General features: G+C 32.8%; 1 protein-coding gene across 3 annotated transcripts in view; it reads right to left on the bottom strand.

Moving 5' to 3' along the window:
• The window catches only part of BRINP3 (BMP/retinoic acid inducible neural specific 3), a 395,286-nt gene that overhangs the window by 47,817 nt on the left and 329,606 nt on the right, over nt 1-17,863 (bottom strand). For all 3 annotated transcript variants that reach the window (XM_007989133.3, XM_007989132.3, XM_007989129.3), the window contains exon 7: nt 16,226-16,448. In XM_007989133.3, the coding sequence (XP_007987324.3) occupies nt 16,226-16,448 (223 nt within the window). The remainder of the gene's footprint in view (nt 1-16,225; nt 16,449-17,863) is intronic.

Below are 17,863 nucleotides of genomic sequence, written 5' to 3'. Positions count from 1 at the left end.
GGTGATGAGTGCTTTAAAATCTCAGAAATTATCAATAAAGAACCACCTGTACCCCGAAACTATTGAAATAATTTTTAAAAAGAGTAAAAAATGTTCACTTAAAATATTTAACCTTACTAGATTATGATAAAAGAAAATGACCTAATCTGTACCTTGTTAAACTTTTAACATCAGGGAATTAATGTAACCTTACACTAGTCTCTTGGTATACTTTCTCCTTGACAGTTTGTAGCCCACTTGAATGGTACACTCATAAATCAAATTGCTACATATACGTGAGTTTATTTGTAGACTTTGTAGCATTTTCCATACTATTTCAATTACTGTACCTTTTATATATATTCACTATTTTAATTACTATATCATCATCACCATCATTATTATCATTATCAAATAGATTATGTTTGAGTTTTAATAAATGCTGAGATTTTGCACCTATAAAAGAGATTCATTTTCATAATAATTTGGTAAGGAATGTATTTTAAAGTCCATTTATTGTGTGTATGGGCAAAAGGGAGGAGAAAAACTGTGCACCATAGCATGCTCATCTCACATGTCTGGCTTCAAGTCAACAGCTTCAGCATTTGTCTATCATACATCCTGGCCTCTTCATTTCTAGATGGAAGTAACTGAAGGCAGATATGGCAAGCTGCTCTTTCTGGACCACAGATTGGTGTCTCAGATTCCTATCTTTCTTCTCTCAGGGAGAACCAGAGGAACAAAGCAGTTTGTCAGGATGTCAAGTAGTGTATGGTTATAAAGGCACATATAGCAGTCCAATCTAACCATGAGAGGGAAACTGACTTCCAGCTTGTCTTTCTAAGACTGTGACAGCAAAAGAATTTTGTTTTGTTTTGTTTTTCTCACTGGAAATGTAACAAAGTGAGGATGAAAACAATTTCTTTAATCTAAAACACTAATTGCAAGGTATGGTAGATTAACCCATGGTGTTTTGAGGGGAAAAAAATATGACTCAAATATTTTCTGTTTAGTGTAAATGATGTTTTATATGAGAGGAAAACAAAAGAATGTTCATACATATAAAGTGCTTTCAGATATTATAATCTCTAAATAGTTCTGAAAACATTGCTTATTAAACCAATTAATAGAATAATCAACTCAAGAAGGTATATAAACTTTATCCTGAAATAAATTATTCTTATTAGATGGTAAATTTATGCCAAAAAAAAGATCATCTTCTATTACTTTATTGTTTTTCCTTGTTTAGTAAGTTTTGACAGTAAAATAAGCCTTTAATATACATAATTTGAAATTTACAAATATTCCATATTGATATTTAAAATAAAATATGCTTATTAGTTGTGGGTGGCATGCATATTTACATGGAAAGCCCCATAGAGTATTATTTTAAAAACCTGAAAAAATGTACTTAAGCAAAGAAAGTTGCTAGATACAAAATAAATAAAAATGAATAGCCTACCAACAGGGAAACAAAACCTCTTAAGAAAATGTAATAGAAAATAATACATCCACAAGGATATCAAAATATGTAATATAAGAAAATAAATGTAATAAAAATATTGTGGGAATTTAAGGGAAATTTTGAATAAACAGAGAGCTTAGTCATTTTCTGAAGGGAAAAATAATTCTATACATATATTTTCTCCATTAATATTTTCCACTAATTTAATATTGTAATAAAATATTAATTAAATATCAATTTAATACAATACGTATTGAAATTTATATGGGAAAACAAGTAAGCAAATATAGTAAATAATATTTTTAAAGAGTGATAATGATAGTAGACCAGGATTGCCAGATATTCAAATACATTCTTAAGAAATAAAATAGTGTTCTAGAAGTGCTGTGGCTACACTGCTGAGTAGCCACTGAAAATTGCTTCATCTCTTTTGACTTCAGTTCCCCACTTATAATGAATACTTTCTTTACTAAATTATTATTAAAGTGAATCTCTTTTATATGTTCAAAGTCTCAACATTTATTAAAGTTCAGAAACATAATCTATTTGATAATGATGATGATAATGATGGTGATGATGATATAGTAATTAAAATAGTGAAAAAATATATATATAATGATACAGTAATTGAAATAGTATGGAAAATGCTGCAAAGTCTAGAAACAAACTCACGTATATGAAGCAACTTGATTTATGAGTGTACCATTCAAGAGGGCTACAAACTGTCAAGGAGAAAGTATACCAAGAGACTAGTTGTAAGGTTACATTAATTCCCTGACGTTAAATACGTTAAATATTTAAACTCACTGAAATAAGACAAACTGAAATGGAGTAGCTAAAAATGATTGATATTAACTTGGAACCATTACATAATACAATTCTTTTTTATATATTTTGCTTGGTGCTGAGTCTTTTTTCATCCGATTCAAGTCTTTTAAGAAAAGCTCTCTCTCATTCTCGTTGCCTCTTCTTAATGAAATATCAGTCTTCTCTTTATGGAAATTATATTATGCATGCTGTATATTTTTACTCTCACCCATACTCTTCATGAGCCTTACTTTTAAAATAAATTCTATCTCCCCATTCTTTATTTATAGTACTGCATTAGCTTGTTACAATTTTAGTGTAATAAACCAATTCTGTTCTTTTAACAGTCTACTGTATTTATTTTAGTTTTAAATTTAGTAATCATATTTTTATCTTCTAAATTCTTTTTCTTGTTTTTTTATTTTTCCATTCCATTACTTAATGTTTTTTCCATGAATTTAATACTTTCTCAAACTTTTCAATGATGACGGATTGGGAAGAAATAAGACACCTTCTTTAACAAACATGATAAACCTGAGAAATAACATGGTAGAGTAATGAAGAACTCAACGACCTCTATAGCCAGACTGACTGAGTTTGGACTCTAGCTCTGCAACCAGTAGTTGAGTAATCTTGCTCAATTTGTTTAGATTATCAAAACTTCAGAGTCCTCTATTGTAAATTTAAAGTAAAACTGCAACCCACGTTATAACATTGTATTAAGCTAAAAATGAAAAATGGTAAAGCCTTTAGAACAGTGTTTGACACAAATGTTTGTACTTAATACATGTTAGCTAATAACTAGTTAAACATGACAGTTGTCATTAGTGAGTCAGTTCCAGGATAATCTCTTTTAGCTTGGCATGTCTGTGGCTCTTCATCAAGAGATATTAGTGGATTCCACCTAATGTGTCTTCTGCTATTTAGATAGATATTTCACTTACATGTGGTGAATTGTGATTTGGTCAGCTTCAGCTTCAGTTTCATTCCTGTTTACTTTCTGCAGTTTATCTTTCAAAAAATCTCTCCATATTATTGCATATTCATGAATGATTTAATAATTTCAGGTAGTGAGTTAGTGTTGTTCAGTTCAATAGGAATTTAGATGAGGTTATAAAAGAAAAATCATGTATTTACATCATGATCATGCATTGCCCTCCTTATGTTTTAAATATATAGTTGAGGGACCATGTATGTTTTCGTATACACATGTCAGTGTGTGCGTGTTAGTGTGCACCTAGTATATTGTTGAGTAGGGGTGTGTGTGTATGAGAGAGAGAGAGAGACCCGGTAGAATAATATAAGGAATTATACTATTACTAAAGTATATTTTTTTATATTTGTTTATAGCTAACTTTCCTGCTTATATGAGGTGACTTTGTTTCAGTTCAATAAAAAGTGTCACCTGAGATTTGATCTTTTGTATTTCCTTTGAGAAGCCTACATGAATTCTTCCTGCTGAGCTTAATACAACAACCACAGCAAACTGACCTTCATTTTCTCGAGTGTTCTTTGGTCACATCAATGTTCTTTTGTGATGTTCTATTTGCTGTTGTCTGAAGTGCATCTAGATTGTGAGATAGGAGATTTTTATTTCAATTGGCATTGATTTTTGAAATGTATTCACTCACTTTATAACTTGTGTTGGCTGCCTAAAATGAACAGTTTTTTTCAGTGTTAGGAATTTGTGATGGTATGGGTCTGGTAATATTTAGTTTTCATCTTCTCGATTTATAAACCATTTTCACTTTTAGAAAAGTGTCGTAATTTAGTGCTCAAAGAAAAGAACTCCAGATTTCAGTCATATGCCATTTTGATGAGTTGGTATATACGTGCATATCTATGTGTGTGTGTTTATGTATGTGTGTATGTGTGTACATACATACATTCATACATATACATATTATAAAATAATGATGCTAAAAGGTGGTGAGGAAGATTATTTACGTGTACTTTTTTGTCCTCTGCATGAGGATTCTAACACATAGTATTGAGATTAAAGATTGCATACTGCATCTAAATGGTGTTACCAAATTAGGCATTAGATTAAATGTATCATTAAAGCAACTCAAATTAGATTTTCCCCACTGAATTGAGAAAGTTTGATCAGAAATGATATCCTTTGCAAGATTTACCTGATTTCTAGGTGTTTAGTACAACATCATATTATTTATTAGTACTATCATTCAGAATAAGCAGTTTAGGACAAATATCTACATATTTACCTAATGACAGTTTTGAAATAACCAGTTTCATTTATATGCATAGATGCTTCCAATATTATTTGTATGAAAGCTGACAAAAAAGATTCTCATACTTCGAGAAAACACTTTGAGTTATTCCTCTTTTATGCATGCACTATTGTATTTTTAAAGAATAAGAGATTTTAAATTGCTACTCTAATCTCAGTCAGATGACACCAATATCATGGTGTCTATCCCTGGCCACAACATTTTCATGCGAAGTGTTTAGGAGGAAAGCTCATAGATAAAGATAAATAATTCTGATATATGAGATGGGATTCTGTTTTGAGATAACAAAACCACCACATCATTAGAATAGAAACCTCGTCTCTACCAAAAATACAAAAAAATAGTCGGGTGTGGTGTGTGCGTATAATTCCAGCTACTTGGGAGGCTGAGGCAGTAGAAACCCTTGAACCCGGGAGGCAGAGGTTGCAGTGAGACGAGATCATGCCACTGCACTCCAGCCTGGGTTATAGAGCAAGACTCAGTCTCAAAAAAAAAAAGACATTCAGTTTCCTATTTATTTGGCAGTTTAAAAGGCATCCACTTCTTCAAAAATGTAAGTAAAATTGTTTACAAGTGATTTGTTGTGGGAAGTCAGGGACCCCTGAATGGAGGGACCAACTAAAGCCTCGGCAGAAGAACATAAATTGTGAAGATTTCATGGACATTTATTAGTTTCCCAAATTAATACTTTTAAAATTTCTTACACCTGTCTTTACTGTAATATCTGAACATAAATTGTGAAGATTTCATGGACACTTATCCCTTCCCCAATGAATATCCTTGTGATTTCCTATGGCTGCCTTTACTTTAATCTCTTAATCCCGTCATCTTCTTTGTAAACTGAGGAGGATGAATGTCGCCTCAGGACCCTGTGATTGTATCAACTGCACAAATTGTTTGTAGAGCATGTGTGTTTGAACAATATGAAATCTGGGCATTTAAAAAAAAAAAAAAAAAGAACAGGATAACAGCGATGTTCAGGGAACAAGAGAGGTAACTTTGAACTTGCCGCGGGTGAGCCAGACGGAACAGAGCTATATTTCTCCTCTTTCATGAGCAAATAGGAGAAATATCGCTGAATTATTTTTCTCAGCAAGGAACATCCCTGAGAAAGAGAATGCGCCCTGAAGGTAGGCTTATAGATGGCCCCTTTTTAAGGTGTCCCCGTCTTTTATGGTTGAAGTCGAAGGGATGAAAAAAGCCCCAGTCTCCTATTAATAAGTCTCCCAGGCTTATTAAGTGGAGGAAAATTCCCACCTAATAAATTGTGGTCAGACAGGTTATCTGGTCTCAAACCCTGTTTCCTGGTAAGACGTTATCAATGACAATGTGTGTCCGAAAACTTCATTAGCAATTTTAATTTCACCTCATCCGGTGGTCCTGTGATCTCACCCTGCCTCCATTTGCTTTGTGATATTTTATTACCTTGTGAAGTATGTGACCTCTGTGACCCACACCCTAGTCATGCACTCCCTCCCCTTTTGAAAATCACTAATAAAAACTTGCTGGTTTTACCGCTGGGGGAACATCAGGGATCCTGCTGACATGTGATGTCTCCCCCTGACACCCAGCTTTAAATTTCTCTCTCTTGTGCTCTTTCCCTTTATTTCTCAACCCAGCCGAGACACTTAGGAAATAGAAAAGAATCCACGTTAAACATCGGGAGCGAGTTCTCCTGATAGTGATTCAAACACAGATGAGACCTACTAGAGTTTCAGTGCTATCTTAATTATATTTAAAAAGCAAAAGTACAACCATTCTAAAGATTTCACTGTCAAAAACATTATAAGATGTGGAGAAGCATTAGTACCTTGGGATCTGTATGGATTTACACTATGTGGCTCATCTACAAACCATTGACAGTTATTGTGATATCAGCACAATAAAGATAAATATATATATATATTTGTGCATATATGTAATAGTTCAAAATGCTCATCTCATTATTTTTATAGAGATCTGGCATGTTGTTTTTTGGACCATATCAAATTCAATTTTTACAACAATGAGAAAGGGTAAACTCTGAGTCTGTCTGAGAAGGTAATAAATAATTATTTGCTCGAGATTAGTATCTAGCATGAAAACTACTAGAAAACAACTGAAGTGTTGAGACAATGACTGCCATGGTTAGTTAACAAAAAATAAAAGGGACCAAAAATATTCTGTATCTATATATGAATTAATTTAAAAAGAATTAATTTTCCTGACAACTATCTAAAATAATAAATCTATCTAAGATAATATATTTTATCTCAAATTAATATATTCCTTTTTTAAAAGGGAGTGGTGGTTAAACAAATTTGGAGATTCCTGAATACTGCAGCCCTTTTTGGAAACCTACAATGCATGCAGGCCAAATATTCCATAAAGTTTTGCAATTAGGAAATAAACATGATTAGATTAATTTAAACAAGCAATTTTCAGAATTCAATTTCTACTTCCTTAAATACCTGTTAACTTGCCCAAATATATGCTTGGGGATCAGTGTCACATCATTTTTTACCCAGTTTTTTGATTCTAGGCTTGTCTTCGGTTGTAATATAGTAACTTCAATCACAGTAAAATATTTGGCAATTACCTTGAGCTGAAAATGATTTTAGAAGATTCTTCTTTGCTCAACACTTTAGTTGTCTTCTTTGTGATGGGTATCAATCACTGGCAAACAATTACTTCATTACTTTCTCCAATAGATTCAGAGATTACACCACTATGTCCTTGTAAAATTCTAATTTGATATGTCCCAGCAAATAAAATTCTGACTCATTTACTAGAACCTTTTTTTTTTTTTTTTTTTTTGGCAGATTTCTTTCTTATAAACTTCACTTCTGAGATTTTCATCTCAATTTTTATTTTGGCTCAGATAGAGAGAGTTACTTTAAGTGAGACTCTTGATATTGATACAGGAACTTACACCTGAGAGAAAAATATTATGGAGTACAAATTGATAAACTGATTATTTGCTGATATCACAATAACTGTCAATGGTTTGTAGATGAGCCACATAGTGTAAATCCATACAGATCCCAAGGTACTAATGCTTCTCCACATCTTATAATGTTTTTGACAGTGAAATCTTTAGAATGGTTGTACTTTTGCTACAGGAAACCTCCCCCACCACCCACAAAACAAACAAACAAACAAACAAAAAAACAAAAAAAAAACCCTTTGACTCTGTTAGTATTGTCAAAATCAGCTATTTAAAAAAAGTGCCTCTATTGGGTTGGGTCTGGACATATTTCCTGTGTACATTGTGCGCTGCAGAGAGAGTTCACTGGACAAAATGTTGAGGTACTGAAGTCTATGTCCTAATCTTTCATCCATGAGAAAAAGATGAAGAAAAGCAAGCACAGAGCTATAATTCTACAGACTTTAATTTTATTTTATCATTATAGTGGTACTCTGCCTAAAATGTCCAAATTAGTGACTGGTATGGCTAACAAATAGTATAATTAAAGAGTACCAATAATTTTTATACATACATATAATACATATAAATTAGTTTAAAAATAAAACTAGTTTCAACTGACAACTATCTAAGATATAATAAAGTGAAAGATAATTAAAAGATCCCTGAGTAGGTTAGAGTAGAAATATTTTGGTAAAAATAAAACCAAGGCCATTTTAGAGCCATGGTGGCTGAAATGTAACCTATACCAAGAATTTGATGAAAATTGGTAGGATAAGTGATAGGACAACTTTTACCTACTTCGAAACTTATTTAGAAGTTATCCCAATCAAGAACAGTGGGGTACACACACTATTTTTTTTTCTTCTTCTGTTGTCCTCAGAAAGTTAATCTTGGTTCCCTTGAATCAGAATTCAGAGAACTAAGACATTCTTTTTTAAGTAACACTTTGGATTTAGACCATTATCTTTACACCCAATGTTATTTTGAGTATGAAACACATGAAAGACATTTTGCAGAAACTTTATTAGTGTATTAGTAAATACCTACGCACAAGAAGAGGGGTTTTCTGTTTCTGAAATGGAAAATACTTATCTAAGCACCCTTCATGCACTGGGCACTTCATATTTGAATTTCTCCATAACATTTAATACATAATGTAAGGGTTTGTAAATTTACTGCTTCATTATTATCGAGATATGTGCTTGTAAGTCATCCTGGAGTGCCTGAAACTCAAAAAATAATAAAATAATAAAAGATTATTTTATAACATGTAAATGTAAGAAAAAAATAATATTCTAATTTTCCCTACAGTTTCATATAAAATTGCTTTCAGAAAAAGTACCTCACATTGATATATAAATGCAATTTTTAAATAAATCATAGATTCTATAATATTAAAGAATTCGGGTCAGCCGTGGTGGCTCATGCCTGTAGTCCCAGCTACTCAGGAGATTGAGGTGGGAGGATCACTTGAGCTCATGATGTCAAGGCCACAGTGAGTTATGATCACACCAGTCTGAGCAACAGTGTAAGACTCTGTCTCAACAAAATAAGTAATGAAATAATTTGGAAGTCATTCTGTAAGGTACTTTTATTTGTTGGGATGCAAGTTTGGCTCTAGTAATATAACTCAAATAACAGTAACTTAGACAAGATGGAATTATTTTCCTCTCAAATAACAGTACAACATAAAAAATCCATGACTTATATGGTGGCCTCAAAGATGCTGGGTTCTACAGTTCTTCACAAGTTTCTTCACGATACGATTTTTAGTACTAGTCATCATATTTTCATCTTAGTTAGGGGAAAGAGAGAAGGAAAATGACACATATTCTTCTTCCCTTAAGAACCAATTTAGACGTTTAATGCATTCCTCCCATTTATATACCTTAAGTGCAAGGAAGGTCTACAGGTGTGAGACAGCATACACTCAGATGAAACTCACAGTAGTACTAGTAAAGGAAGAGAATATGTAAAGGAAAAGTGTTTGTCTTCTGTCTATTAGCTACTTATGGGGAGAAGAACTAGATTTCAGGCATTCTCTATCCTAAAGAGTGATCCACATAACCCTGGGTGTACATGGAAGGAAGATTGGGAAAGAGTGCAAGATCCTATCAGAAGATGCACAAAGTCAAAACTATTTTCATGGAAATAAATGAGATATTTTTCTTTTGCATTGTTTTGACACTTGCAATGACAGTTCTAAGGCAATGGAGAGTAAACTACTGCTGAAGGCTTAGTACAAACCAAGTAATGGCACCAAACTGCTCTCCTAGTGGGCATATATTCTTTACTGATACACACTTGTAAAACAGAAAGAAATGTTTTCAAGAATGTTTATGTTGAAGTAAAATAAAGTTTACTGCATCTTAATCTTCAGTATAAATCTGCATGTCAAAACAAGACACATGAATAAAGGACTTATGCTGCAGACAGCACTATAATAGCTGATTTGAGGAAAATAACTTTTGCAATTATTTCAGTTGCAAGCTGATGTAGCCACTTTTTTCATGGCAAATCATTTTTACTTGATATAGTTTGACAGAAAAATGATGGTTATTCAGACTTGGACACTTGGTGGATCTATTATCAAAACTTAAAAAGATGAGGTTGTCGCTTCAGGACAAACAACTGATTTATTTAATGGCAATGATAACAATAAAGCATTCAAGCGAACAATACAGACTTGGAAAACTTGTATCTGCCGCTAGAAGACTGACAGCTTCCTAAAATGCAAAGGCTTTTCTCATGAGTCCAATGATGATATGAAAAATAAGTTCTTTTGTTATTGCCCACTGATATATGTCAGCATTTGGAAGATTTTCATATCTAAGTTGAAAGAGCATATATAGGAGTGCACGACATAGCTCTCATATAATGAATAGGTAGACTTCAACTCATTCTTCTCTGTGGTCTTAAAATATTTCATTACATCTCACTTTATCTCATTAATAAAAAATGAATAGCTTCATGATAATATATTCAATTGTTTTAATTGCTTGCTGCAGCCTGTGTGTCCTGACTCAGAAGATCTGAGTGTGTACTTCTATTCACAACTCTGTGTTCAGTGACTTCACATTGGTGGATTGATATTGCCTGTGGTAGTGAACAAAAATTGTTAAATATTGTTCATCAAAGCTCTCTTTTTTCCTAAAGATTTGGTTGCTAAACCTTTACCAACACTTCATTAAATGCAATATTTCTATGGATCCTTGCTGCTCTGTGAATGGCAGCACAACATAGTATAGCTGAGTTATGTTTTAGGAATTATACTATGATAATTTTCAATAATTGCTGACACAATTTGACTCTGTGCCCCTACCCAAACCTAACCTCTAATTACAATCTCCACACTAGGGAGGGACCTAATGGGAGGTAAATGATTCATGGGGGCAGGTTCCCCTGTGCTGTTCTCGTGAGTGAGTAAGTTCTCACAAGATCTGATGGTTTAAAAGTATAGCACATCCCCCCTAGTTTTCTTTCTCTGTCTCTCCTCTGTTGCCATGTAAGACATGCCTTGCTTCCCCTTTGCCTTATTTCATGATTGTAAGTTTCCTGCAGTCTCCCCAGCCATGAAGAACTGAGTCAATTAAGCCTCTTTTCTTTAGAAATGTACCGAGTCTCAGGTAGTTCTTTATAGCAGTGTGGAAGCAGACAATACAATTGCTGTAATCGCTATCTTGTGATGACATTAGTAAGCCATTGTTACGTATCTGCAAGGTTTTAGAATAGCAGCAAAAGTTGACTGCCTCAAGAAAACCAAATTGTCACAGGTTTTAGAGTTTACTCAAGTAAGAAAAAAGATTTTTATGTCACATGAATTCCTCAGAGGAAAAATGGTGAGATTAATCTGAATGTCAAGCTTTATTGAAAAGGAAGAACTATACATTACGCAGAGTAACTTTAATCTATCTGTCATTATATAGGAAATGTGAAAATATCTTATTGGTGGAGATGTACTTTGAAAGTCTTGTTTGTTTTTGCTTATTTTTCAAGATTTTAGAAGATCATAAATTGAATGACTGTTCTTAGGGTGAGAAAAGTTCAAGGGAATGACTGAGAACAATTCCATAAAGGCAAGAAAAAATATAATTTGTAATGAAAGTGAATTACTGGTATGGCTTATCTACCTCCTCTTCAAAAATTTCTGAAAACATAACTTACAAATAGCCAATGTCCATTTTACACTCTGCCATATTCTACCCTCCTAGAATCCAGTACATATTTTATTTTGTTTTCCTGATGTCATTTCATATTATCCTTTTAAAATGGAAAAAAAAAAAAAAAAGAGAGAAATAGAAACAAAATGCTACATTGGCAATAAAAGAAAAATAGGGATGGAAAATATCAAACTTCAGTAAGCAAATGTATCTAGCAAGAAGTCTGCATTGTTTTTGTGTGTGTGGTGACTAATAGTCAACTTAGGAATTATGCTAAATTAAAAAAGAAAGTCAAGAAAACTCTGTGGCAATATTTGATTTATTTAATTTAGAAGTTTTGGAAAACAAAGATTTATCTATACTATATTGAATTCTAATCTAAATAATACACCTCTATTTTATTCTACTTATTTATGTTGGACACTCCCAATTTGAACTGGGATGTCAGCTTCCCACAATTTTATTACAGACCTTGAACTTTTATAGCATTTTTGTATGTCAACTTATAGTTTATTTTTACTAGAAATTAAGGTTGCTTCCATGATAAGTTTTACTCCACTATCTGCTCAATTGCAGTTTCTGTTTTTTCACTCACCTCACATATATCTGCACTTTCTGATAATATAGTCTTTCCTTGGTATCCCAGGATAATTGATTCCAGGAATTCTGCCATCCCCATACATACATACATATATGTGTGTGTGTGTGTGTGTGTGTGTGTGTGTGTATGTATTTTTTAACACATACTCAAGTCCCACAGTAAGCCTTGAAAAATCTGAGGATACAAAGTCAGCCCTCCTTATCATGGGTTTCGCATCCCATAAATACTATATTTTTCATCCACCAGGTTGAGGATGAGGAATTTGGTGATGGAAAAGGTTGTGTGAAAACCTTTTTGATTGGGATAAATCTGCATATAACTGGACCCAGGCAGTTCAAACCCCTGTTGTTCAAATGCCAGCTGGATTCAGATTTCATGGATTCCTGTAAACCAATGATTTTGTTCCTTAAGACTGGATTCCCTGAGATTGTCCAAATCTTCCCTGAGTTTCAGACATACATATCCAGCTCTAGACATACTAGTTAAAAACCCTAAAGTCAATGTCTTTATTAACCACACTCATCGATTTGCTTCCTAACTCACCTCATCTTCTTGCACTTTCTATTTTGGTTAAAATAACCTATTTCATGGTTTTCAAATTGCTTTTAACCTACATATATAAGGCATAAGGCTCACTGTAATCAAATAACGAGATCTTCACCCAGCCACATTTCCCTGTCATGGAATGTTCCCTGGGAATACACCAAAAGACATATTAAATATCTTATTTGTGGAGAAAATAAGAAAACATATGAGATGCATAAAATAATAAATTATAGCAGTGCTTAGAGGAAGCTTTATTGATGTGAATGCCTGTATTTAAAAAGATGAAAGCAATAACAGGGAATCAACCTATGTTTCCAACAATGGTGGACTGGATAAAAAAACATGTGGTACATACATACCATAGAATACTACATAGCCATAAAAATTAAAATGTCCTTTGCAGTAACATGAATGCAGCTTGAGGCCATTATTCTAAGTGAGTTAACACAAGAGCAGAAAGCCAATTAATGTGTGTACTTATTCACAGTGGGAACTGATATGGTAAGGCTGTGTTCCCACCCAAATCTCATCTTGAATTACCATGTGTTGTGGAAGGGACTCTGTGGGAGGTAACTGAATCATGGGGCATATCTTCCCCATGCTGTTCTTGTGATAGTGAATAAGTTTCACGAGATTTGATAGTTTTAAAAATGGGAGTTTCCCTGAACAAGTTCTCTCTCTTTGCCTGCTGACACTCATGTAAGATGTGACTTGCTCCTCCTTGTCGTCTGCCATGATTGTGAGGCCTCCACCAGCCATGTGGAACTGTAATTCTATTAAACCTCTTTTTCTTCCCAGTCTCAGATATGTCTTTATCCTCAGCATAAAAATGGATTAATACAGGAACTAAACATTTGGTACTTATGGACATAAACATACTAAAGTAGACACTAGAGACTATTAGAGTGGAGGGAAAGTGAAGGGGGCAATTATTGAAAACCACTGGGTACTATACTCATTACCTGGGTGACGGGATCAATCATACCTCAAACCTCAGTATCATGCAATATACCTATAAAACAATCATGTACATTTACCACCTGAATCTAAAATAAAAGTTGAAAAATTAAAAAGAAATTTTTATTCTCAAAAGGTGAAAATTCTCAAATTAATAACTTAAGTTTTTATTCCAAGAAACCAGAAAAAGAAAATGACATTAAATACACATCAAAGAGGGAAAAATAATAGAATTGGTATGAAAAATGAAATAAAAACAAAAAAAGGACTATCAAGAAAATTAAAAGTTAGTGAAAAATAAAAATGAAGTTGAAAAACTTTTAGCTAAACTGACCACAAAGAGGGGGAGAGAGAGAGATTGAGAGAGAGAGAGAGAGAGAGAGAGAGACAGAGACAGAGAGAGACAGAGAGAGAATAGAAGAGAAACTACTGCCTAGGAAACTGAAAAGACACCTTAAAGAACAGAAGTAATTATTTGTATATCATACAACTGATAAGGAACTTGCAATCAGAACACATGAAGTCCTCTTTTTTTTTTTTTTTTTTCCTTCTTTTTTTTGAGACAGAGTCTCGCTCTGTCACCCAGGTTGGAGTGCACTGGCGCGATTTTGGCTCACTGCAAGCTCCGCCTCCCGGGTTCACACCACTCTCCTGCCTCAGCCTCCCGAGTAGCTGGGACTACAGGCACCCGCCACCACGCCTGGCTAATTTTTTGTGTTTTTAGTAGGGACGAGACGAGGTTTCACTGTGTTAGCCAGGATGGTCTTGATTTCCTGACTTCGTGATCTGCCCGCCTTGGCCTCCCAAAGTGCTGGGATTACAAGCGTGAGCCACCGCGCCTGGCCATGAAGTCCTCTTACAACTCAATGCTCACTTTCAAAAAAAATATTGAAATCTGTGAAGGATTTGAATAGACATTTTTCCATAAAAGATATACAATGAACATGACAAGATGTTCAAAGCACATGAAAAGATGTTGAACATTGTCAGTCATCAGGGAAATGTAAATCAAAACCAAAATATATTATTTCATACTCACTTCGATGACTATAACCAAAATGACACAAAATCACAAGTGTTGAAGATAATGTGGAGAGACTGGAGCTGTTATTTATGACTGGTGAAAATATAAAATGATGCAGCCACTGTAAAAAACTGTTTGGCAGCTTCTCAAAATGTTAAACATAGTTATCTCATGACTCAGCATTTCTCCACTTTGGTATATGCACCAGGAAATTGAAACATATGCCCACATAAAAAAGTGTACATGAATGCTCATAGAAGCATTGTTCATAATACCTTAGAAGTACAACAACTCAAATTTTCATCACGTGATGAACAAAAAACCAATATATGGTGTACCCATACTACTGATGCTACAACATGGAAGAACCTGAAAGCAGTATTTTAAGTCAAAGAAGCTAGTCACAAAAGGCCATATATTGTATGATCCCATTTACAGATAATGTCCAAAATAGACAAATCTACAGAGACAAATAGTGGATTAGACAAATTTATAGAGATAAACAGCCTTGGACTGGGTGAGGGTTTATGAGGAGTAACTGTTAACTGGTAATACATTCCTTTTTGAAGCAATGAAAAGGACCTCACCTTAGATTGTTATGATGTTTGGACAGGTTTTTTTTTTTTTTTTTTTTTTTTGTATACTAGACACCAATAAATTCTAAACAAACAAACAAAAAAACAAGCAAACACAAATCCAATGTGTTATCTTTAAATGAATGTTTAAAATTATGTACTAACCTTCAGATTTTTTTTTTCCAGCAAAAGAAATCTATAATTACAGATTTCTCATCTTAATGATTTAAGCACCTAGTCAAAATTCAAGCATTTTATGTAAGAGATACTGGTACAAATGTATATTTCTTGTTATATTGTCCTATATTTTCCCGTAGCTTTTCGTTTTCAAACTGACCTCAAATAGAAAAATACAACTTTTTATTACACTTACTGGTCAGTACATCCTAAAGTAGGAAATTCAAACACTGCTTCCCCAAGTCAGTTCAGACACAAATAATTTAATTGTCTGTCATCATTCCTATTAAATGTTAGAAGCTTTCATAGTAATTTTCAGAAGTTTTTGTAGAATTAGGTTTATGATTTTCTATACACTGGTTATAGAAAATATATCTTGAATTATTTTATTTGAAAATTACATATTGAGGAATTTCAATTTCTCATCCTGTTTATTTCCTAGGCTCACAATGTAACCATAGGACTTTGTGTTTTTCTGCTCACTGTAATGCAATTATTAGTTGGCTATAACACACAACAAATTAGAATGATTTCTTCATTTTGATAAGAAAAGAAAAAAAAAAAGAAGTGCTAGTATATATTTTTCTCATTGTATGGTTACTTTGAAAAATAACTATAATTTATTATTTGAGAAAATATATCGTTTTCAAATTATCTCTAATAATATATATTAAATCATGATTTGTATATTAACACATTTGCATTCAGAAAAATAAATAGAATTCACTTTCTCAACAGTAAACTTAATTGCTTACATTGCCACAAATGTCTTACCTTTGTCTTGGCAGGCTGATGAGGGGTTGTTTATGACACCTCTTGCTAAGGCTGAAAAGCTTGTGTACAATTTTCTGTGCCTTTAGGAAAAGTTGTTTCATGCTGATCTCCAGTTGTTCATAACGGCGCTGAAAATTAGAATCCATTGTCCACAAATGCATTATAGTAGATGTGTTGAGGAAATAATTCATAGGTAGCCTTTTCATAAATAACTTGAATTCATCTGAAAAATGTCAAAATTCAACACTTTAGTTATGAAACAATTATTTTCTGTTTTTTGTAAACACATATAATATATCAATATTAAGAACAAATACATATGCACATATATGTCAAACTAAGAACAAATAAATACAGTGCATCATTTGTGAGTAGCTAATTAATAGAAGATGGGTTTTTAGATGCTTTAGAATTATCTTCTTTGTTGTTCCCTTTAAAATAGAACTTTCATGAAAGAAGAAAACTAAAATAATTTGTGCTAAAGCAAACAGTTGGGACAGAATAAGTTCAACTTAATTTTTCTGTGTGCTTCTTTTAATGGTTTTTCAGTGAACTTTCCTCAATACATAGTCATCATTAATCTGACTTTCATTTTTGGCATTGGTATTAATAATCCTTTGTGTACTTAAAAAGCTTTTCAGAAATTTTTATTAACTCAGAATAGAAAATATATAAAATTGCTACTAAATGCTTTTATTAGTTTTTAAAGAAAAGCAAAAACCTTTTTAAATGTAAAATTTTGATTTTAAATATAAAATTATAATATTCAACTATGTACACTAATTATAACTGATCTTATTTTTAACCCTCATTGTAACTGACTATATTGTAATTTGTTCTAACCATTTAAAACATGAGTTCATGCTAAAAAAATATTGAAAATAATTTAAAGCTGAAATATTGTCTTTTGTTTTTGAGTCAATAATTGTGCTGTCTTTTCAAATGTGTGGTTTAACCAACATTAGGAATAAAAGTTGATGCTACGCTAAAATAAATAATAATCAAGAAGATCTAACAAATATTTGGACACAAAAGATAGTTGAAATAATTGTTCAAAGGTGGAAACAACCATATTGTTAATCAACAAATATGAGCATATACAAAATGTGTTATACACATACAATAGAATATTATTCAGCCATAAAAATGAATAAAGTTCTGACACATGCTACAGCATGAGGGACCTTTAAGATATTACACTCAGCGAAATAAGCCAGACACAAAAGGAAAAATATATTGTATGATTTCCCTTTTATGAAATATAAATGCTACGAAATGCAACTTTTTAACGATTCACAGTGAATTATATTCATTAACATTGGGTTTACTTTTCCTAGATCAAATAAGTACAGAGTTCTGGCATCTTTCAGGCATTGAAGGAATAGACTTTTAACTGAAAAAAGAAGGAAAACTAAAGCAAAGTAACAGTACTTTTTATAGAAAAAAAAAGAGAGAGAATATTGTATAGGACGTATCTGTCCAATATGCTTCAAACCATTTTTTAAGTGAGCAGAGTGTAAATAACAGACGCTTTTTTTTTCTTTCTTTTTTTTTTTTTGAGATGGAGTTTTGCTCGTTACCCAGGCTGGAGTTCAATGGTGCCATCTCAGCTCACTGAAACCTCCACCTCCTAGGTTC

This window comes from Chlorocebus sabaeus, chromosome 25 (genome assembly GCF_047675955.1).
Source record: "Chlorocebus sabaeus isolate Y175 chromosome 25, mChlSab1.0.hap1, whole genome shotgun sequence".
Lineage (NCBI taxonomy): Eukaryota > Metazoa > Chordata > Mammalia > Primates > Cercopithecidae > Chlorocebus > Chlorocebus sabaeus.
Note: the sequence above shows the minus strand (reverse complement) of the source record. Positions and strands in the feature narration are given on the sequence as shown.